The 24,133-nt window shown below is 44.3% G+C and overlaps 1 protein-coding gene across 1 annotated transcript; it reads right to left on the bottom strand.

Moving 5' to 3' along the window:
• Window positions 1–15,493: 15,493 nt before the first annotated feature.
• On the bottom strand, window positions 15,494–16,945 carry LOC129154773 (ras association domain-containing protein 8). The gene is made up of 2 exons (XM_054734979.2): window positions 16,843–16,945; window positions 15,494–16,764 (listed from the first exon to the last, which is right to left on the bottom strand). The coding sequence occupies exons 1-2, from the start codon at window positions 16,943–16,945 to the stop codon at window positions 15,494–15,496; spliced, it is 1,374 nt and encodes a 457-aa protein (XP_054590954.2).
• Window positions 16,946–24,133: the final 7,188 nt, after the last annotated feature.

Here is a 24,133-nt window from a genome sequence, read left to right as displayed (position 1 = left end):
TATTGGACTCCTTTTAACCAATCACCACCAAACAGTGGCGAATAGCAGCAGACAAGTTGAGGTCACCTGGTCTATAGTACTGGCAGGTTTCGAATAAAGGCGGGGCTTTGGGAGAATGGCGAAATTCGCCATCACGACATGGAAATACGTTTGTCTCTCATTTCTTCAGTCATTGTGACATCGCCATACAAGTTCTGATGAGTGATCCTACTCTGACCCCTAATAGAATTGGACAGCTGAAGTTTGTGGGCGTGGCCTATTTTCTGAAACAGCGCCCCCTAGGACCATTAAAACAGTCAGCCCCAAGCCATGCTTTGACTGAGGATCACAAAATTTGGCACACTAATGTAGTGTACCAGGACCTACAAAAAAGTCTCTTGGAGCCAAGCACAATGTCGCACAGGAGGTCGGCCATTTTGGTCCAAGTACTCAATTTAGTGGTTTTCGCACACGTTATTAGGAGAATGATATCTCCTCGCCCTTTCCACCGATCACCTTCAAACCTCTGCTATATACTCTTAAGACATAGAGGAAAAAATTCAACCGTCGGATTTTAAATAAGTATAAAGGTGTGGGCGTGGCTAAGCCTCAAACTTTGACCAGTCGCCATTACGTTACTTGACTTAATAACTCCCATGTGCATGATCAGATCAATTTCAAACTTTGTCTGTGTGATCACTGACCACATCTGAAGACAGTGACAATGTGGACAGCTGGCATCACCTAAGCCCCGCCCCCTGACTACAGGAAGTCTACTGTTTTATGGTGAAATGCCCATATTTGTCCCCTCTAATTTAGTCAACATGACACTAAGGTCATGCACTGTCTTCATGATGTTGTAATGACTATTCAGATCTGATAGCTTTTCAGAAAGGGAGGAGCTTTGATGCCATGGCGATTTCTGGCGTGACGCTGTGACCTTACGTTTGACTGTAACTTCCACAAACAGCCTCCGATTTGCCCGAGACTGAACATCACATCACCAGTGTGGTAAAGATAGAGTATCTCCTAGTGGTGAGACGTGTAATGCTGGGCTCAGAGGGCATGCTGAGTCAGGGTGAGGTGTGGACGAGGAGGCCGTTCACGGTTTCTGGTGTCGGGGCGGTTGACTTTCTGTTCTGCCAGACGTGCCCTGGTGCCCCCGGCTGCCGGCCAGGATGGACAAGCGCGGAGCTGGGTTTGGAGAGCGTCGGGGATGGAGCGGAGGGGGTGCGGAAGGAGGGCGAGCAGCTTCGCTGCGAGGGCCGAACGACGCTGCTTGCAGCTTTAATTATTAGGCCCGAGCAGTGAAGCTGCGAAGGCCTATTGTATCTGCTCCGTTTATTATTATTAGGCCCGAGCAGCGAAGCGCTGCGAAGGCCTATTGTATCTGCTCCGTTTCTTTTTTAGGCCCGAGCAGTGAAGCTGCGAAGGCCTATTGTATCTGCTCCGTTTATTAGGCCCGAGCAGTGAAGCTGCGAAGGCCTATTGTATCTGCTCCGTTTATTATTACGCTTTCTTTCTTTCTTTTTTCTTCCGCGTCTTTGACTGGCCTTTAGGGGGTCTTAGCATATCCAAAAAGTCACCAAATTCTGGCCCAATATAGAAAGTGCGTGAAATTTACGTATTTCACTGGCGATGTGAAAGTTCATAAAAAAATGGCTGAACAGCGCCCCCTAGAAAGTGAAAAATACCCCTCTCCATAAAGCTTAGTTTATCGTACAGTTATGAAATTTGGTACACTTGTAGAACTCAACAATATGCACAGAAAAGCCTCTTGCATCCATGGTCAATATCAAACAGGAAGTCGGCCATTTTGGACTAAAGTGGCCATTTTGACCCTGTTTCGGCCATTTCTTGGGTCTATATTTGGTTGAACAGTTTGGTCATTTTTCGCACAATCGTCTCAAAAATAGTGTGCGATCGAACAGAAGCGACGGACGATTAAAATGAGACAATAAAATTGACTTTTCGTAAATACTGAAGGGGCGGGACCAGGCCTCAAAGTTCGAGCACTCGCCAAAAAAATTCAAATTGCTATAATTTCATAAATGAAAGAATTACAGATAAAGTAACTTTCTATGGACAATCATCATCGCCCCCCGAAGACAAATGAATGGTCGATTGATGATGTCACATAAGCCCCGCCCCTTCAGGACTTAAAAGGTCAAGTTTTACTAGGAAATTTTCCAAAATTCGCCCTTTCGAATAATCATCCTAAATTTGTATCAGGTAACTGAAGACAAGTTGGGGTTGCTTGGCGTCACTTTATGGGAGTTTTCTGGAGAAGGCGGGGCTGTGGCGGCGCGGCGAACTCAGGCGTACCGCTTAGGCCTTACGTTTGCCTCCCATTTCGTCATTTCTAGAGATATCGCCACGAAACTTCTTGTGAGTGATCCTAGTCCGGCCCCCAAAAAAATCTGATGTGAAATTCCGGTGGGCGTGGTCTATTTTCTGAAATAGCGCCCCCTAGGACCATTAAAACTGACAGCCCCAAGCCATGCTTTGACTGAGGATTACGAAATGTGGTACACTAATGTGGTGTCTCAGGACCTACAAAAAAGTCTCTTGGAGCCAAGTGCAAAGTCGCACAGGAAGTCGGCCATTTTGGTCCAAGTGCGCGATTTAGTGGTTTTCGCACACGTTGTTTGGAGAGTGATGCTCCATCGCCCTTTTCACCAATCGCCTTCACACTTCTGCTATATACTCTTAAGACATAGATGAAAAAATTCAACCGTCGGATTTTAAATAAGTATAGAGGTGTGGGCGTGGCTAAGCCTCAAACTCTGACCTGTCGCCACGCCACTCTTTTTTTCACAGCTCCCTATTGGACTCCTTTTATCCAATCACCACCAAACAGTGGCAAATAGCAGCAGACAAGTTAAGGTCACTTGGTCTATAGTACTGGCAGGTTTCGAATAAAGGCGGAGCTTTGGGAGCATGGCGAAATTCACCATCACGCCATGGAAATACGTTTGTCTCTCATTTCTTCAATCATTGTGACATTGCCACACAATTTCTGATGAGTGATCCTACTCTGACCCCTAATATAACTGGACAGCTGAAGTTTGTGGGCGTGGCCTATTTTCCGAAACAGTGCCCCCTAGGACCATTAAAACAGTCAGCCCCAAGCCATGCTTTGACTGAGGATCACAAAATTTGGCACACTAATGTAGTGTCTCAGGACCTACAAAAAAGTCTCTTGGAGCCAAGCGCAATGTCGCACAGGAGGTCGGCCATTTTGGTGCAATTACTCAATTTAGTGGTTTTCGCACACGTTATTAGGAGAATTATATCTCCTCGCCCTTTCCACCGATCACCTTCAAACTTCTGCTATATACTCTTAAGACATAGAGGAAAAAATTCAACCGTCGGATTTTAAATAAGTATAAAGGTATGGGCGTGGCTAAGCCTCAAACTTTGACCAGTCGCCATTACTTTATTTGACTTAACAACTCCCATGTGCATGATCACATCAATTTCATACTTTGTCTGTGTGATCACTGACCACATCTGAAGACAGTGACAATGTGGACAGCTGACATCACCTAAGCCCCGCCCCCTGACTACAGGAAGTCTATTGTTTTATGGTGAACTTCCCATATTTGTCCCCTCTAATTTAGTCAAGATGACACTAAGGTCATGCACTGTCTTCATGATGTTGTAATGACCATTCAGATCTGATAGCTTTTCAGAAAGTGAGGGGCTTTGATGCCATGGCGATTTCTGGCGTGACGCTGTGACCTTACGTTTGACTGTAACTTCCACAAACAGCCTCCGATTTGCCCGAGACTGAACATCACATCACCAGTGTGGTAAAGATAGAGTATCTCCTAGGGGTGAGACATGTAATGGTGGGCTCAGAAGGGATGCTGAGTCAGGGTGAGGTGTGGACGAGGAGGCCTTTCACGGTTTCCGGTGTTGGGGTGGCTGACTTTCTGTTCCGCCAGGCATGCCCTGGTGCCCTCGGCTGCCGGCCAGGATGGAAAAGCGCGGAGCCGGGTTTGGAGAGCGTCGGGGATGGAGCGGAGGGGGTGCGGACAGAGGGCGAGCAGCTTCGCTGCGAGGGCCGAACGACGCTGCTTGCAGCTTTAATTCTTTCTTTCTTTCTTTCTTTCTTTTTTCTTCCGCGTCTTTGAATGGCCTTTAGGGGGTCTTAGCATATTCAAAAAGTCACCAAATTCTGGCTCAATATAGAAAGTGCGTGAAATTTACGTATTTCACTGGCGATGTGAAAGTTCGTAAAAAAGTGGCTGGACAGCGCCCCCTAGAAAGTGAAAAATACCCCTCTCCATAAAGCTTAGTTTATCGTACGGTTATGAAATTTGGTATACTTGTAGTACTCCATAGTCCGCACAGAAAAGTCTCTTGCAACCATGGTCAATATCAAACAGGAAGTCGGCCATTTTGGGTTGAAATGGCGAATTTTAGCCATTTTGGCCATTTCTAGGGTCTATATTTGGTTGAACAGTTTGGTCATTTTTCGCACGATCGTCTCAAAAATAGTGTGCAATCGAACAGAAGCGATGGACGATTCAAATGAGAAAATAAAATTGACTTTTCGTAAATACTGAAGGGGCGGGGCCAGGCCTCAAAGTTCGAGCACTCGCCAAAAAAATTCAAATTGCTATAATTTCATAAATGAAAGAATTACAGTTAAAGTAACTTTCTGTGGACAATCGTCATCGCCCCCCGAAGACAAATGAATGGTCGATTGATGATGTCACATAAGCCCCGCCCCCTCAGGACTTAAAAGGTCAAGTTTTACTGGGAAATTTTCTAAAATTCGCCCTTTCAAATAATCATCCCAAATTTGTACCAGTTAACTGAAGACAAGTTGGGGTTGCTTGGCGTCACTTTATGGGAGTTTTCTGCAGAAGGCGGGGCTGTGGCGGCACGGCGAAGTCAGGCGTACCACTTAGGCCTTACGTTTGCCTCCCATTTCGTCATTTCTAAAGATATCGCCACGAAACTTCTTGGGAGTGATCCTAGTCCTGCCCCCCAAAAAATGTGATGTGAAAATCCGGTGGGCGTGGCCTATTTTCTGAAATAGCGCCCCCTAGGAGCATTAAAACTGTCAGCCCCAAGCCATGCTTTGACTGAGGATTACGAAATTTGGTACACTAATGTGGTGTCTCAGGACCTACAAAAAAGTCTCCTGGAGCCAAGAACCAAGTCGCACAGGAAGTCGGCCATTTTGGTCCAAGTACTCGATTTAGTGGTTTTCGCACACGTTGTTTGGAGAGTGTTGCACCATCGCCCTTTTCACCAATCACCTTCAAACTTCTGCTATAGACTCTTAAGACAAAGGGGAAAAAATTCAACCTACGGATTTTAAATAAGTATAAAGGTGTGGGCGTGGCTAAGCCTCAAACTTTGACCTGTCACCACGCCACTCTTTTTTTTCACCGCTCCCTATTGGACTCCTTTTAACCAATCACCACCATTCACTGGCAAATAGCAGCAGACAAGTTGAGGTCACTTGGTCTATAGTACTGGCAGGTTTCGAATAAAGGCGGGGCTTTGGGATCATGGCGAAATTCACCATCACGCCATGGAAATACGTTTGTGTCTCATTTCTTCAATCATTGTGACATCACCACACAATTTCTGATGAGTGATCTTACTCTGACCCCTAATAGAATTGGACAGCTGAAGTTTGTGGGCGTGGCCTATTTTCTGAAATAGCGCCCCCTAGGACCATTAAAACTATCAGCCCCAAGCCATGCTTTGACTAAGGATCACGAAATTTGGCACATTAATGTAGTGTCTCAGGACCTACAAAAAAGTCTCTTGGAGCCAAGTACAATGTCGCACAGGAGGTCGGCCATTTTGGTCCAAGTACTCGATTTAGTGGTTTTTGCACACGTTATTAGGAGAATGATGTCTCGTCGTCCTTTCCACCGATCACCTTCAAACTCCTTCTATATACTCTTAAGACATAGAGGAAAAAATTCAACCGTCGGATTTTAAATAAGTATAAAGGTGTGGGCGTGGCTAAGCCTCAAACTTTGACCAGTCGCCATTACGTTACATGACTTAATAACTCCCATGTGCATGATCAGATCAATGTCAAACTTTGTCTGTGTGATCACTGACCACATGTGAAGACAGTGACAATGTGGACAGCTGACATCACCTAAGCCCCGCCCCCTGACTACAGGAAGTCTACTGTTTTATGGTGAAATGCCCATATTTGTCCCCTCTAATTAAGTCAACATGACACTAAGGTCATGCACTGTCTTCATGATGTTGTAATGACCATTCAGATCTGATAGCTTTTCAGAAAGGGAGGGGCTTTGATGCCATGGCGATTTCTGGCGTGACGCTGTGACCTTACGTTTGACTGTAACTTCCACAAACAGCCTCCGATTTGCCCGAGACTGAACATCACATCACCAGTGTGGTAAAGATAGAGTATCTCCTAGTGGTGAGACGTGTAATGGTGGGCTCAGAGGGGATGCTGAGTCAGGGTGAGGTGTGGACGAGGAGGCCGTTCACGGTTTCTGGTGTCGGGGTGGTTGACTTTCTGTTCTGCCAGACGTGCCCTGGTGCCCCCGGCTGCCGGCCAGGACGGAGAAGCGCGGAGCTGGGTTTGGAGAGCGTAGGGGATGGAGCGGAGGGGGTGCGGAAGGAGGGCGAGCAGCTTCGCTGCGAGGGCCGAACGACGCTGCTTGCAGCTTTAATTAGGCCCGAGCAGTGAAGCTGCGAAGGCCTATTGTATCTGCTCCGTTTCTTCTTATTATTATTCTTTTTTCTTCCGCGTCTTTGAATGGCCTTTAGGGGGTCTTAGCATATCCAAAAAGTCACCAAATTCTGGCCCAATATAGAAAGTGCGTGAAATTTACGTATTTCACTGGCGATGTGAAAGTTCGTCAAAAAGTGACTGAACAGCGCCCCCTAGAAAGTGAAAAATACCCCTCTCCATAAAGCTTAGTTTATCGTACAGTTATGAAATTTGGTATACTTGTAGTACTCAACAGTCCGCACAGAAAAGTCTCTTGCAACCATGGTCAATATCAAACAGGAAGTCGGCCATTTTGGAGTAAAGTGGCCATTTTGACCCCGTTTTGGCCATTTCTAGGGTCTATATTTGGTTGAACAGTTTGGTCATTTTTCGCACCATCGTCTCAAAAATTGTGCGAGATCGAACAGAAGCGATGGACGATTCAAATGAGACAATAAAATTGACTTTTCGTATATACTGAAGGGGCGGGGCCAGGCCTCAAAGTTCGAGCACTCGCCAAAAAAATTCAAATTGCTATAATTTCATAAATGAAAGAATTACAGTTAAAGAAATGTTCTGTGGACAATTGTCATCGCCCTCCGAAGACAAATGAATGGTCGATTGATGATGTCACATAAGCCCCGCCCCCTCAGGACTTAAAAGGTCAAGTTTTACTGGGAAATTTTCCAAAATTCGCCCTTTCCAATAATCACCCCAAATTTGTAGCGGGTAACTGAAGACAAGTTGGGGTTGCTTGGCTTCACTTTATGGGAGTTTTCTGCAGAAGGCGGGGCTGTGGCGGCGCGGCGAATTCAGGCGTACCGCTTAGGCCTTACGTTTGCCTCCCATTTCGTCATTTCTAGAGATATCGCCACGAAGCTTCTTGTGAGTGATCCTAGTCTGGCCCCCCAAAAGATCTGATGTGAAATTCCGGTGGGCGTGGTCTATTTTCTGAAATAGCGCCCCCTAGGACCATTAAAACTGACAGCCCCAAGCCATGCTTTGACTGAGGATTACGAAATTTGGTACACTAATGTGGTGTCTCAGGACCTACAAAAAAGTCTCTTGGAGCCAAGTGCATTGTCGCACAGGAAGTCGGCCATTTTGGTCCAAGTGCGCAATTTAGTGGTTTTCGCACACGTTGTTTGGAGAGTGATGCTCCGTCGCCCTTTTCACCAATTGCCTTCACACTTCGGCTACATACTCTTAAGACATAGATGAAAAAATTCAACCGTCGGATTTTAAATAAGTATAAAGGTGTGGGCGTGGCTAAGCCTCAAACTTTGACCTGTCGCCACGCCACTCTTTTTTTTCACAGCTCCCTATTGGACTCCTTTTAACCAATCACCACCAAACAGTGGCGAATAGCAGCAGACAAGTTGAGGTCACTTGGTCTATAGTACTGGCAGGTTTCGAATAAAGGCGGGGCTTTGGGAGAATGGCGAAATTCGCCATCACGACATGGAAATACGTTTGTCTCTCATTTCTTCAGTCATTGTGACATCGCCATACAAGTTCTGATGAGTGATCCTACTCTGACCCCTAATAGAATTGGACAGCTGAAGTTTGTGGGCGTGGCCTATTTTCTGAAACAGCGCCCCCTAGGAAAATTAAAACAGTCAGCCCCAAGCCATGCTTTGACTGAGGATCACAAAATTTGGCACACTAATGTAGTGTACCAGGACCTACAAAAAAGTCTCTTGGAGCCAAGCACAATGTCGCACAGGAGGTCGGCCATTTTGGTCCAAGTACTCAATTTAGTGGTTTTCGCACACGTTATTAGGAAAATGATATCTCCTCGCCCTTTCCACCGATCACCTTCAAACCTCTGCTATATACTCTTAAGACATAGAGGAAAAAATTCAACCGTCGGATTTTAAATAAGTATAAAGGTGTGGGCGTGGCTAAGCCTCAAACTTTGACCAGTCGCCATTACCTTATTTGACTTAACAACTACCATGTGCATGATCAGATCAATTTCATACTTTGTCTGTGTGATCACTGACCACATCTGAAGACAGTGACAATGTGGACAGCTGACATCACCTAAGCCCCGTCCCCTGACTACAGGAAGTCAACTGTTTTATGGTGAAATGCCCATATTTGTTCCCTCTAATTTAGTCAAGATGACACTAAGGTCATGCACTGTCTTCATGATGTTGTAATGACCATTCAGATCTGATAGCTTTTCAGAAAGGCAGGGGCTTTGATGCCATGGCGATTTCTGACGTGACGCTGTGACCTTACGTTTGACTGTAACTTCCACAAACAGCCTCCGACTTGCCCGAGACTGAACATCGCATCACCAGTGTGGTAAAGATAGAGTATCTCCTAGTGGTGAGACGTGTAATGGTGGGCTCAGAGGGGATGCTGAGTCAGGGTAAGGTGTGGACGAGGAGGCCGTTCACGGTTTCTGGTGTCGGGGTGGTTGACTTTCTGTTCCGCCAGACGTTCCCTGGTGCCCCCGGCCCCCGGCCAGGATGGAGAAGCGCGGAGCTGGGTTTGGAGAGCGTCGGGGATGGAGCGGAGGGGGTGCGGAAGGAGGGCGAGCAGCTTCGCTGCGAGGGCCGAACGACGCTGCTTGCAGCTTTAATTATTTTTTATTATTCCGTGTCCGCTTTGAACGGCTTTTTGGGGACCTTAACATACCCCAAAACTCACAATATTTTGCACACTTGTCAGGCCTGGTGAAAAATTTGATATTTTAAAGGTCCCAAAAAAATCGCAAAGAAAATGGCTGAACAGCGCCCCCTAGAAAGTGAAAAAAAACCCCTCTCCATAAAGCTTAGTTTATCGTACAGTTATGAAATTTGGTACACTTGTAGTACTCAACAGTCCGCACAGAAAAGTCTCTTGCAAGCATGGTCAATATCAAACAGGAAGTCGGCCATTTTGGGTTGAAATGGCGATTTTTTGCCATTTTTGCCGTTTTCAGGGTCCGTTTCTGATTGGATTGCTCGATCATTTTTCGCACGATCGTCTCAAAAATTGTGTAAAATTGCTCAGAAGGGATGGGTGAAAAAAATGAGACAAGGATTCTGACTTTTCGTATATGTTGAAGGGGCGGGGCCAGGCCTCGAAGTTTGACTGCTCGCCAAAAAAATTTAAATTGCTATATCTTCATATCTGTATGGAATAGAGTTACCAAACTTTCTGTGGTCATTTGTCATCCACCCACAAAGTAAATTGAATGGTCGGATGATGAAGTCACACAAGCCCCGCCCCCTCAGGACCAAAAAGGTCAAGTTTTACTGTGAAAGGTCCCAAATGGCCCCATTTCACTCAATCACCACAAATTTGTAGCTGGTAACTCAAGACAAGTGGGGGTTGCTTTGCGTCACTTTATGGGAGTTTTCGGCAGAGGGCGGGGCTGTGGCGGCGCAACGAATTCAGGCGTACCGCCGTGGCCTTACGTTTGCCTCCCATTTCGTCATTTCTAAAGATATCGTCACGAAGCTTCTTGTGAGTGATCCTAGTCCGGCCCCCCAAAAGATCTGATTGGAAGATCCGGTGGGCGTGGCCTATTTTCTGAAATAGCGCCCCCTAGGACCATTAAAACTGTCAGCCCCAAGCCATGCTTTGACTGAGGATTACGAAATTTGGTACACTAATGTGGTGTCTCAGGACCTACAAAAAAGTCTCTTGGAGCCAAGTGCAAAGTCGCACAGGAAGTCGGCCATTTTGGTCCAAGTGCGCGATTTAGTGGTTTTCACACACGTTGTTTGGAGAGTGATGCTCCGTCGCCCTTTTCACCAATCGCTTTCAAACTTCTGCTATATACTCTTAAGACATAGAGGAAAAAATTCAACCGTCGGATTTTAAATAAGTTTAAAGGTGTGGGCGTGGCTAAGCCTCAAACTTTGACCTTTCGCCACGCCACTCTTTTTTTCACAGCTCCCTATTGGACTCCTTTTACCCAATCACCAGGAATCTCTGGTAAAAGGCAGCAGACAAGTTGAGGTCACTTGGTCTTCAGTACTGGAAGGTTTTGAAAAAAGGCGGGGCTTTGGGAGCATGGTGAAATTCGCCATCACGCCATGGAAATACGTTTGCCTCTCATTTCTTCATTTATCGTGATATCACCTCGAAATTTGTTGTGAGTGATCCTAGTCTGACCCCCAATAGAAATGGTCAGCTTAAGTTTGTGGGCGTGGCCTATTTTTTGAATTAGCGCCCCCTAGGACCATTAAAACTGTCAGCCCCAAGCCATGCTTTGACTGAGGATTACGAAATTTGGTACACTAATGTGGTGTCTCAGGACCTACAAAAAAGTCTCTTGGAGCCAAGTGCAAAGTCGCTCAGGAAGTCGGCCATTTTGGTCCAAGTACTCGATTTAGTGGTTTTCGCACACGTTGTTTGGAGAGTGATGCTCCATCGCCCTTTTCACCAATCACCTTCAAATTTCTGCTATATACTCTTAAGACATAGAGGAAAAAATTCAACCGTCGGATTTTAAATAAGTATAAAGATGTGGGCGTGGCTAAGCCTCAAAGTTTGACCTTTCGCCATTACATTACTTGACTTAATAACTCCCATGTGCACAATCAGATCTATTTCAAACTTTGTCTGTGTGATCACTGACCACATCTCAAGGCAACATTATTGTGGACAGCTGACATCACCTAAGCCCCGCCCCCTGACAACAGGAAGTCTATTGTTTTATGGTGAAATGCCCATATTTGTCACCTGTAACTTAGTGAACATGACACTAAGGTCATACACTGTCTTCATAATGTTGTAATTACCATTAAGACTTGAAAGATTTCCAGAAAGGGAGGGGCTTTGATGCAATGGCGAATGCTGCCATGACGCCATGACCTTACGTTTGACTGTAACTTCCACAAACAGCCTCCAATTTGCCCGAGACTGAACATGGCAATGAACAATCATGCCCTTTAGCCAGTGAGGCACAAACGGTTGGTGAATGTTATATAATGTCACCAAAGCTGACCTCAATGGGACTTTTCTGTAGTTGGTCACAGCGCCGCCTAGTTAACTTTAACCTTCGGTAACTTTAAAAAACATGGTCAAAATAGCATTAAAGTTGGTCACTGTCATCACACCACCAGTGTGGCAAAGATGGGGTATGCCCTAGTGGTGAGACGTGTAATATAATGGTGGGCTCAGAGGGGATGCTGAGTCAGGGTGAGGTGCAGACGAGGTGACCGTTAGCGGTTTCATGTGTCGGGGTGGTCGACGTTTCTGTTCCGGGGATGTGCCCTGGTGCCCCTGGCTGCCGGCCGGGCCGGAGCGGCGCGGAGCTGCGAGGGCCGAACGACGCTGCTTGCAGCTTTAATTTACTTTTATTACTGGAAAATGTTTAATGTTCATATTTAGTTTTAATTTGTCTTGAGCTCAGATTAGTGTGAGATCACCAGTCCATCGCAGGAACACACCAGAACATTCTAGGTCTACTGGTGGAGCTTGCTAACTCTAGCTAATTAGGTTTGGCAGAATGACGCATTAGTCTGACGGAAGACGTCGTAATATTAACGCAGATTTAAATAAAGTTCAGAGGCAAACTGGTCAAATGTGGAAAAATATAATTTCTTTTAAATTTGACATTTTTCCCTGCTATTTCACACTGAATATGTCAGCTTATAGCATACAGGTGGGCTATTACACACACACACACGTTTAGCTAAAATTACATTCAGGGTTTAATATTTATGTTGGACTGCGTTATGTATTGGAAGGTTACTAAAGTTTTATTGAAAAAAGGGTAATTTGGAAAAGTTTTTTTTTACCTTTTATTAAAATTTACTCAATTCATATGTTTTACGTTACATTTAGGAGGTTTAAAGGGACTTAACGAACTTTTGAATTTTTATGCTCGCGATTGCCCCCTCAGGCCAAAAGCGTAACGGCAGCTTCAATGGTAGGCTCGTGCACGAGGCGCGCATGCTGTACGTGCACACTCCTTAACGAAAATAACAGCTGAGACAGCCCGTGTGTTTGTGGCCCGGAGGACAGAACGTGCAGCTAATTAAATAATTTGGTTCTGTACCTTTCTCTTCAGCACAGCCGACAAAGGTTTATGATGGGTCAGTCCTCCTGCATGCTCAGATCATTCCCTTCCCTTGCTTGAAAAATTGTTCCAAAATGAAAGTTGAACCCACATCTTTTTTATCTGTGAATTCAATGCCGTTCGGCGAGTCTCAAATAAAAATTTGGGCATCTTACTGTAAAAAAATATACATTAATGTGAAAAAAACTCTAAATGAACTATGTTCACACCCATAATCAAACCCAGGTCTTCTGCATGTGAGACAGACATTTTACTAGGTGAGCTACACTCTAGTAACATTTATAGTATCTGTAACATTTATATCCTTGATGACAGCTGAAACAACGTCAAACCAAAGAACAGTTTGGAGCGAAAATGGCTATTTTGTTGCTAATTTGCAGGAAATATCTAGAAGAAAGTTCTACAGAAAGTAGCTAAGGGTCCTCAGAAATGTAGCTAGCTTTGTCACTAGGCGTTAGGAACAGCGACAAAGTGGAACTACCTCTCTCTCTGCTGCTAAAGCTACTGATAGCAAATGCTACGGGCTATGCCTGAGCGTGAACGCGCATGAAGCAGCCTGCTCGACCCGAGCATCTCTCTTTTTCTGTGATTTTACAGAAAAACAGGCAATCACAGTAAAAATGCCAGGGCTCATTCTACAGGACCAGGGCATTGCAGGAGAATGTATGAAGAAGACATTTTTATACATGTTTTGGCTGTCAAACTTCCATAATGCCCCTTTAAAGGGGTAAAAATTCAGATTTTAATTCATCTCATTAAACAATTTTTTTAATTAGCTGTTGACCAAACATTTGCTCAGTTTCTATTTTTGTTTATTTGTGGCATTTGTTTAATTTGACTAGTTAATACATCAGGGGTCACCATGGTGCCCCCCAGGAACTCCGTAAGGTGCCCTCAGCCCTGTTCTGAAGTGCGCAATTCACCACTTCGGCAAAGTAAAGTTTTTTTTAATCTTAGCTAGGCTGAGCTCGCACGTGTGCAGCAGCGTGGTTTGAAAACAAAAGCTACTTTTGCTTTATGGGCGCTGATGAAGGGCAGAAAGATGTGCATTGTATCTGTAGATTTAGAGACTCGTGTGACGAGAGCAGCTGTGATGCATGAGGAAGTCTGAAGAGCAGATGGGTGACGTCAGGAGTCTCGGTGGACTTTGCAGATAAGGTGATCTGTAGTGAGCAGGTGTCTCTCGCAGCTAGACAATCCATGTGTGTAAATGAGGAACACGAGTGGATCGATGATGTTACAGGTTAGGAAGTAAAGAAGGTAGAGGACTGTCCAGAACAACAGAGGGTGGAAAAGAGGTGAAGAAACGTGTGAAGCAGGTTTGAATGGGTGGGGAAAAGTGTCGGGTGTGATTAAAGGGTTTGAGCAAGAGTGAAAGGACAGATGTAGAAGACGGTGAGACCAGCAATGTCTGGTTTAGAGACTGTCCATGAGGACAAGACAGGAGGCCGATCTGGAGGGTGCAGAGCGCAAGATGTCGAGGCTCTCCTTGGGAGTGACGAGGATGGACAGGATTAGGAATGAGGACAGAGGGGAAAGCTCATGTTGATGTTTTGGAGTCGGAGAGGAAAGACTGACACGGTTTCGACACGTCTACGTCCAGAGGAGAGACGAGTGATTACATGGGTAGGAGGCTGAGAGGAAGACCAGAAAGGAAACTGATGTATGTGGTGAAAGACGTGAAGTTGGAGCCATTTAGATGGGGCTAAACTGAGACCGATGATTGGCTGTGGTGACTCCTGAAGGGACGAGTTGAAGGAGAAGACATTTTTCTTATCACACTTGCAATTGATGTGGGTTTGAAAATGTCATCAGGAAAGCCTTAAAACGTTTATACATGAAGTTTAAAGTCAAATCTGTTCTAATTCAAAGGCCAGTATGACAAAAGTTGGATCATCATCCTGGTAGTCCTCCATATGGCTCAATAATCAAACACAGATCTGTTGGAAAAACTAGCCAACCAACATCATCCGATACCGACGTGTGTTCATCCCTTATTTACAGGCCCATAGCGCCTCCGAGTGAACCCTCTACAGCTGTCGTTGAGAAATCCAGCATCGTCTCCTTGGTCTCTGAGCTGTTCAGCTGCAGACGTTTGTCTTGATTTGCGTCTCAAAACGAAGTTTCCTTCTCTGCATCTCTCTCACGGTCACTTACAAAGACATGTCTCATCAGATTTGGTTGGAGGATGTTGAAGAACATGACCAAATGGACTTCTGTCCCTGCAGCAGGTGGAGAACAGCGCCCTCCCACCTTCGCCTGGTAAACCAACCACTATGGATCCTGCCCAATGCATTAGTCCATCTATATCAGGGTGTATAACATTACAGATTATCCACCAAAATAAAATAATCCTGTTTTATTGTGGGATTATATTGGTAGACTATAAAGGTAAAATCCAAAACACTCAAATTTTCCATAAAACAGATTAGAAATCACAGATTTGTGTTTGGATTAAAGGAGCAGAACGCTCTAAATCCAAACGGAGATCACAAATATGTACAGCAACAGCAGCAAAGTGTTTATTTCTCTGCTGGGATCATTACATCAACCACCAGGAGTTTTATGGCTGCTCACACATTGTGTTATTTTTTGTTTGTTTGGGATATTTACAGCAAATAGAGAAATCTGTTTTCAGTGGAAGAAAAAAAATACAGAAGCTGGCAGCGATGTGTTACACAGAACTCGTTTTAAAATGGTTTTCCTGTGGAAAAATCTCGAGCTATAACACAAACCCTTCATACTTCCAGCTGCTGGTTCTAGACTTTGGTACTGCCCAGGTAGATTGTGAGTTCAGAGCGGTGAATCACCTTCTCTTTAGTTGGGTTCTGGGACTCGGACCAGCGCGTCCACCACTCTTTGATGTCAGTGGGTCCTGTGAGCCGCCGCTCCTTTATCTGACTGGGAGGAACTAGAGCGTGAGGAAGGTTCTGGTCCTCCCTGGGCAGGAACTTCCTGTAAACATCCGAGTGCGATCGTTCCTTCAGATCATCCTCGGTGGAACCGGCTGGGGTCTCCGTGGCAGCAGCCTGTGCTGAATCTTTTGCACCGACGCGATCGAAGCGCTGCATCTTGAGCTTGTATTCCTCCAGTTCAGCTTTGCACTCTGCAGCCTTTGCTCGCATCTCTAGAAACCAGCTTTGCAGATGTTTCTCGTGATGTTCCTCTGCTTTTAACTCCTTCTCCCAGAATCGAATCGTGTCTATTTGCTCTTCAGCTAATCTCTCTCGAGTTTCTTCTTCAGCTCTTGTGGCCTTCAGCCTTTCTTCGAGCTCAGAAATCTCTTTGACGACATTTGTTGTTAGGACCTGCAAATCCTGCAAGCACAACATCTGACATATGATGGTTTCTCTTAGACAGTTTTTCTCCTCTTCGGTTCTTGAGCTGCTCGAGTCTCGTTTGACCTTTTGGGTTTTCTTTGTCTGCTTCTGGTCTTTATCTCTGGTCTGATTTCCGATGCAACAGGAAGTTTGATGATCCAAGTCTGACTTTAGACGTTCCTGGCCTCTGACTTTGCTTCTGCTGCTTTGATCTGAGGTTTCTTTCTCAACTGTGAAAGTCCAATCCAACGAGGCTCGGTTCCTTTTGTCCGTTCTCCTTTTGCTTTGCTCCTCGCCGGCTGTACTGTAAACCTTTCCCTTCCCTAGACTTTGCAGCCACTCCCGAGCCTCCTCCATGAGAGTCAGAGACTTTCTTTTAGACTTCTTCAGCTCCTCCTGTGTCTGCTCCGCTTCCTCTCTCAAACACGACAACGGTGGCAAGCTTAGGCGATGTAAACCAAGTGAAGCACTGCTTCTTCGTATTCTGGCCCCTGGGTCCTTTCGCCTCAGAGGAAGACAGGGCTGGTATCTAGGAACCCTTACTCTTCCAGTTTCATCCCAAGTGAGGCTTCCGTTGTGTTGGAGGATGAGTTGGACTTCCTTGGACTGGTCACCGTACTTCATTAGGGTCTCCAGCGGGCGTTCGCCAGGGCTCATACATCGCTCAAAGTCTTTAAATTTCTCCCGTAGGATGTAACGTCCGGGTTGACCTGAAGACAAACGCAACCTTTGGGTTATGAGTTCAGTCGGTTTGTCGGAACAGAGTTGAGAGCAACTAGATCACATACCTAAGGCTTGAGCTAGTGCCAGGACCACTTCTTGGCATGTTGTATCTTCAGTTACCCCACAGACTACGCGTGGGACGCCATTCACCGACACCTTCACCTCCATTTTTCCCAGCGTATGCTCTCTAAGTGGGTACGACGGCCCTTGCTGTCTCTGTTGGAGGAAGAGGTGGAGACTGCTAATTGCCCCTCATTAACAGTTTCTGTAATCGGTTGCTGCATCTGTGGACAGTCCACTGCCTGCACGAACACGTTATTCTACTGTTGTTTCAAAAATAAACAGTTAAGAACATTATCGTTTAAAAAACAAGAGGGAGAAGGACGTACCTTTTTTGTCGTGTGTCACAAGATCGATGCTCCGGCTGGTTTCTTTATTTAAGTGAACGTTCTGGTGGGGAGGAACTCTCCAGCAGTTAGGACCTATTAAAATTCCTGAAGGCACTTTCCTCTAGGGACGGTTCATGAACCCACCCATGTTGCATAAATAACACGTAGCAAAGGACGGAAAGCAGCAAAGTGAGGCCACATCAGGGTTGCAAGGACTGGTGCGATTAGTGTGATAATCACGGTTTCACAATTAACACGAATATCTTTCATGAGTTGATTTCACATCCGTATGAACATAATATAAATCACACATGCACACATTCTATGAAGGTTTGAACCCCTGAAGATATCTATTGATCCTTTTCTGACATTTTGGAAAATCAAAGTAATCCCTGTAATTTTTAGATTACAGTTTAAAACTTAAAATGCTTTGTTTAATCTATACATTTGCAGTGGTCTCGGTAGGAATTAATGCCTCGTAAGTTGCACTCTGGGGAATATACACCGGTGCACCGTTTTCAGGACTTAAAAGTGAGCCACATCACAGCTGAGCTCCAGGTGGCAGGATCTGGAGTCTTACGTTCACACTGCAGGCAAAAGCGCATCAAATCAGATTTATCCCCCCCCCCCCCACACACACACATGCGACCCATATCAGTTTTTTTTTTTTTTGGTGACAGTCTGAACAGCACAGATCTGATTTTTTTCAAATCCGATCCGTGTCACTTCATATGTGGTACTGATTCCGATACGTATCTGATGTTTTTGAAAGCGACCGCAGTCTGAATGAGCATGTTGCATTAATCCGTCTCCTACGTCACAGAGTCAGCGGAGGTGAATGTGGTGTGTTGATGTTCCTGAGAAGCGCTGACAGAAGGATTTAGGAGTCTGGATGTCCTGTTAAGTTTAGGAATTAATACAGGAGAGCCTGAGAATAGGAACGGGAGGTGCTGCTGGAGCGAGCGTCCCACCGGTCTTTGTGAGATAATGTGATGCCGGAACAATTTTGGTAAAATGTTTTGGGAAGATGGCGGGAATAATATTTTATAGTTTTTAAAACCGTTTCGAGGTTAAAACGGGGGAAATAACAGCTGTGGTCCTGGTCCCGTGGATGAACTGTCAGTGAAGGCTTTCACATCACAACTCTGCCTCTCCTGGTTCCGAGTGTGACTTCATTTCTTCTGCTCTTGCGGGTCGCTTTGGGGTCGTGGAGCGTTCACACCGGAGAGTTTGATGTTGCATTTCAGTCATAATGTGAACAGCCACACAAAAACAATCGGATTCACTCAAAAAAAATCTGAACTGAGCATCGAGGCCTGCAGTGTGAATGTAGCCTTGTTTCCGGACATTTGGACATCTCTCCTCTGATTGGTTAACAGCAACACGACTCTACCACTGACTCAGGAGCTAATGCAGGAGATGGGGTAGGTGTTCATGTTCTGTCTGCATGAAAAACTCTAGAGACCGACTATAATAGGAAACCAGATTTAAAAATGTTTTTCCAGTGAACTACATTCAATTCAAGTTTATTTATAAAGCGCCAAATCACGACGAGTCGTCTCAAGGCATTTCACATAATAAACATTCCAATTCAGGACCGTTCATTAAGCCAATCAGAAAAAAGTTTCCTATATAAGGAACCCAGCAAATTGCATCAAGTCACTGACTAGTGTCAGTGACTTTACAGCAATCCTCATACTAAGCAAGCATAAAGCGACAGTGGAGAGGAAAACTCCCTTTTAACAGGAAGAAATCACCAGAGGATCCTGGCTCAGTATAAGCAGCCATCCTCCACGACTCAACACACACACACACACACACACACACACACACACACACGTCTATGGTAACATTGTGATGTCTTAGTAAATATTCTATTTGGTGAGAGATAAACTTTATTTTATTTATCCTAGTGAATCTATAACTAAACGGGTAAACTAGTAGTAGCACATCCAACGTCAAGGAAACAAAAAGTTATTATCAGGAGAGGGAGAATGTTTAAGTGATTAGCAGCAGTGTGCTAGACGATGGTCCCCTCCATGAGGCCACCACAGCTCAGCAGAACATCGTTGTAGCTTCTTCTGGGGAGAAAAACACTTAGAGAAAAAATAAAGTTAACAGCTGAAATAGCGGGAAATATACTGTTAAAGAGCAGATTGTAGAAGAAAGCAGTAGAGTGTGAAAAGTGGTCAGTGTATCCTCCAGCAGTCTTAAGCCTATAGCAGCATAACTACAGAGATAACTCTGGATAACCTAGCCTTTTAGATGGAGGCATGTTGGAGGCAGGGCAAGGGAGAGCGTCTTTACCGACTGTACACTCCACCTCCCTCTACTCCCCCACTTGTCCAGATCTAGGCTAACATCAGATTTTAACCATAGGCCCTATCAAATAAAAATGTTTTAAGCCTAGTCTTAAAAGTAGACAAGGTGTCTGCCTCACAGACTAAAGCTGGGAGCTGGTTCCACAGGAGAGGAGCCTGATAACATCTTTAATTATATTTTCCTAAAAGCCTGTTTTGATTTCCTGTAAAAGACAAAAAGGTTTTACTGTTGACATCTGGTCTGGATCAACACTGAAGGATGGAGACATCTTCATGAAATAGGATGCTAAAGTACTAGTGCAGTTATTATGAATGTCCTTAAATACAAGTTCTACTTTTTCATATCTTTCCTCTTTGTTCTATGGGCAAGATTATAATTTTGACATGGATTAATAATATTAGTGCTCTGTATAAAAGGAATTTACAAAGAGGTGCTGTTGATTAAATGTTACAATGGCTTGCCGTGCTGGTTCGTTGGAGACGGGGAATGGTAGAACAACATTTCTAAATGAACCCTCTTTCCCTGGATTGTTCTAATCTGGCTGTTAAATCCCTTCAGTCTGTGAGCAGATATCCAGGGAAGACGTAACGGTGTTTCAGGATTAGCCGGTGGTGTTGCAGGTCACACCCCCGTCCTGACTGACTGACTCGGACGTTCTGCTATAAAGACTCGTGAAATAAATTAGCTGTGGGACAAAAACACTTGTCTCAAGTTGTCTCTACATTTATAACAGAAGCGTCTTTAATTGACATAACATGAGTTAAAAGTACATTACAGGACAGTTGTTGTAACTTTCATTGCAAAAATGACAAGAAACACAAAAGACAGTTGCAAATATTTCACATGTCCACCAGATAGAGCCAACACCTGCTTTCCAACACACCCATTCCCTGTCCACCAGAGAGCGCCAACGTGTCCTCTCAATCTGCTAGAGTAGTTGAACTTTCTGCTCAACAGTGGCGGCTCCAGAAATGTTTTTCTGCAGGTGCTATGAAGGAGCTAGTCTTTTTATTGAAGGTGTGATGAAGGAAGTGGTCATGCGTACCTATTGTTCTCTAAAACACCTTCAACACTAGCAGATACACATGTGTGCACAACACCTCAACAACACCTGAAACAATCATTAATATACATCATAAACATATGAACAATCGCTGACTTTTCCATGAAATCATAAACACATACAGCCACACAGAAAACCATCTGCAGGGGTGTCAAACATGTGGCCCGCGGGCCGGATCCGGCCCGCAAGCAGGTTAAATCCGGCCCGCGAGATGGTTGTGTAAACTTTGTTTTCATACTTTACAATGTAGAGTTAAAATAAACTTATCTTTGTGAGCAAGTTCTCTCTAATGAGTATAAATAAAACAAAGCTGCACTCAAGGCTCACACAAGAACTTCAATCACATCCTGAAGTTGGCCGCCACTCAGGATGTGACTTCTGATATTGATGTACTGGTGAAAGCTAAAAGATGTAAAGTAAAATGAGTCGCATATACTTTAAGTGCAGCATGAAACTGATCTAGCCATGTGATCTGTAAGCTCTGAATCACTAAGGAAAGTTTTTTTATTGATTTATTAATTTTTATTTATTTCAAATTTTCAAGTACACTTCAGGTGTTGTACTTGTACTATATTGGATACACTGTCCTCAGGCTCCAGCCTTGTTTTATATTGATTGTATTAAAACAAAGAAAACAGTCTGAAGTTGTTTTTAATTTACCGGTCCGGCCCACTTTGGACTAGATTTCTCGCAATGTGGCCCCTGAGCTAAAATGAGTTTGACACCCCTGATCTATAGTGTTGCAAGGTTAGCTAACGTTAGTGTTAGCATCGACTGCTGCGGAGGTTGAGGGTTGACTCTCTTCATCCAGATCCGTAGGTTTTTGTGGGTCTGAGATCACTTCCAAACATTCATTAGTTTCTGACTGAACCCGTGGAAATGTGGGCAACAAAAACTGATCCATTTTACCACTAGCTCTACCTTTCACTCGTTCGCAGGTGGAAAATGAGGTCAAAGGTTATCATCAATTTCCTGTTTTGGTTTAAGTTTTTACTATCTATATGATAATTTACGGATTATTTTTGTTTTGTATGTTAAATATTATCACATCCACACGTTAAATTAAAATTAAATTGTAAAAAAAATAAAAAAATCTAATATTTACTTGGGGGTGCAATGACTAATTCAGGGGTAGCTATAGCGCCCCCTAGCATCGCTGTCGGTGCAGGATCGGCTCGGGGTCCTTCGACTGCCGATGACGTCACATGACTGCAAATCTACTCGGCTTTCACACACACACGTTTTAGAAAGACATCAGCAGTTTTGTTAATAAATTCTTGTTTGTTAACACCTGAATGTTTTCTTTATAATTGTAATTTGTTAATAAAACACCATATTATCTTTGTTTTGTAAAGAATGTGAAACTGCATAAAACCAACATCGGACTGACAAAAATAGAACAGTTCTTATATGTGAAGCCACATCTGTTTGTATTCATGTGGAGTTTGTCTGTATATTTCCTTAGTTGTTATCTAAATACATACTTTGCCTCAAAATATTGCTTGGTGTCTTTCAATAAAGTTCTTATATTTTATTTTGCCCCATTTCATCAACATCAAGAGCTTTTGAGGGTCACTGTTTATCATTTGCTTATATTTTACATTTCCTTTAGAAATTCAAACATATTTTCTCCAAAAGTGTTGATTTTTGGACTACAGGACTACAACCGCGAAGACTACGACCGCAAATTTGTTCTGACCAATCAAAATCATAACGTGATAACGTCACTTCCTTAAGCTTCATGTTCAGCCAATCAACTGCTTTGATGTCATCGGCAGTCGAAAGATCCCGAGCCGATCCTGCACCCGAGCAGATCCTGTACCGCCGCCGCCACTGGTCTAACATTTTACAGACTGAGCGCTGTGCTATTCTAGCAGACTGTATTTTAGAGCGTTTAATGTAGCAGGTCTAAAACACTGGAAGTGCTTTTCCCAGGACTCCACCATGATGCTTCTGCACGCCAGGTCAACAGGTTAACTAGTGACCTGGGTAAGCCACAGGTAAGTCCTGTTTCAGAGCATTTGATGTTGTAAATATTTCACATCAAATCTAAAAGAGTAGAACAACTTCTGGTGAGATTGACCCTTGCTTCTTCTGCACACCAAACCGATCCTTTGACCTGTGAACTACTCTAGCAGACGCTGTCCTAATGTGTTTTTGAGCCTTTGCTGTTCTGAAAAATTCACATCAAGTCTAAAACATTGGAAGTGCTTTTCCCAGGACTCCACCATGATGCTTCTGCACGTCAAGGGGATTCAAAGGACGAGGACGGATCAAACCAGACTACTCTTGCTGTATGGTTGCCAATTTGTGGAGTTTGCATTTTATGGAGGTTTTTCTGTGGTGTAATAACCGTCATCTCTGTCTTATCCACATTCAATTTCAGAAGGTTATCAGACAGACAGCGTCCTACAGCCACAATACAAGTTAGAAAGTCAGCAACCTCTGCCCCATTTCCTCCTGAAATTAAAATCTAGAGCTGTAAGTTGTCAGCACAGCAATGGAATAAAACCCCAAAAGAACGCAGTATATGACCTAGTGGTGTTAGACTGTGAACAAAAAAGGGCCCAGGACAGACCTTGAGGGACTCCTATATTTACCAGTTCTGGTTGGGATAAATAGTTGTTAGAATAAACCTTTCATGTTATTTTGGTGAGATATGACCAAAGCCATGTAATGGCATGCTGCATTTTACCAGCTTCCTTCTCAGGCCTAGCTAGCAGTACGTCGTGGTCGACAGTGCAGCACTCGTATCTAGTAAGAGCAGGAATGAGTAACGTTTGCACAAGCAGGTCACCTTTACCAAGGAAGTTTCAGAAAGCAGACTGAACATTTTCATGCAGGTTACTTGTTTCCAAATGGTCCATTAATTACCTGTGCACCACCTTTCAAGCATCTTAGGAAGGAATGGTAGATGGGAAATCCTATCCTATCCTATCTTATCTTATTACTACTTACTTCTTATTGGAGTAAAACCGTATCATGTGCACGTATATGTGTTTATGTATGTGCATTCATGTAGCCAAAGAAAAGGATTGTAAAAATGTTCTATGGTGGGCATGAAGCAGCACCCTTTTGTGGACATTTGTGGTCAGGTATAGAGTTGTGTCACAGATGACGTCCTCTTGTGGATGAGGCAGTACAGTTGCCTCGCAACAGGAAGGTTGCACGTTCTCCCTGTGCATAGGTTCCTGTTTTTGGGTCATTCAAGTTCTTCCTGGAGACCAGAATCCTGCATGTTAGGTTTACTGGAAGTTCCCAGTGGTCCTTATGAGAAACCATCAATTTGTTCAGGGTCAGATTCTCTCTCTCTCTCTCTCTCTCTCTCTCTCTCTCTCTCTCTCTCTCTCTCTCTCTCTCTCTCTCTCTCTCTCTCTCTCTCTCTCTCTCTCGCTCTCTCTCTCTCTCTCTCTCTCTCTCTCTCTCTCTCTCTCTCTCTCTCATTCATGTGACCCCAAAAAGGAGCCAACAGGTGAGGAAAACAAGTTCAATTCAATTCAAGTTTATTTATATAGCGCCAAATCACGACAAGAGTCGTCTCAAGGCATTTCACATAATAAACATTCCAATTCAGGTCAGTTC

Source organism: Nothobranchius furzeri, chromosome 15 (genome assembly GCF_043380555.1).
Source record: "Nothobranchius furzeri strain GRZ-AD chromosome 15, NfurGRZ-RIMD1, whole genome shotgun sequence".
Classification (NCBI taxonomy): Eukaryota; Metazoa; Chordata; class Actinopteri; order Cyprinodontiformes; family Nothobranchiidae; genus Nothobranchius; species Nothobranchius furzeri.
This window is presented reverse-complemented; position numbering and strand designations above follow the sequence as displayed.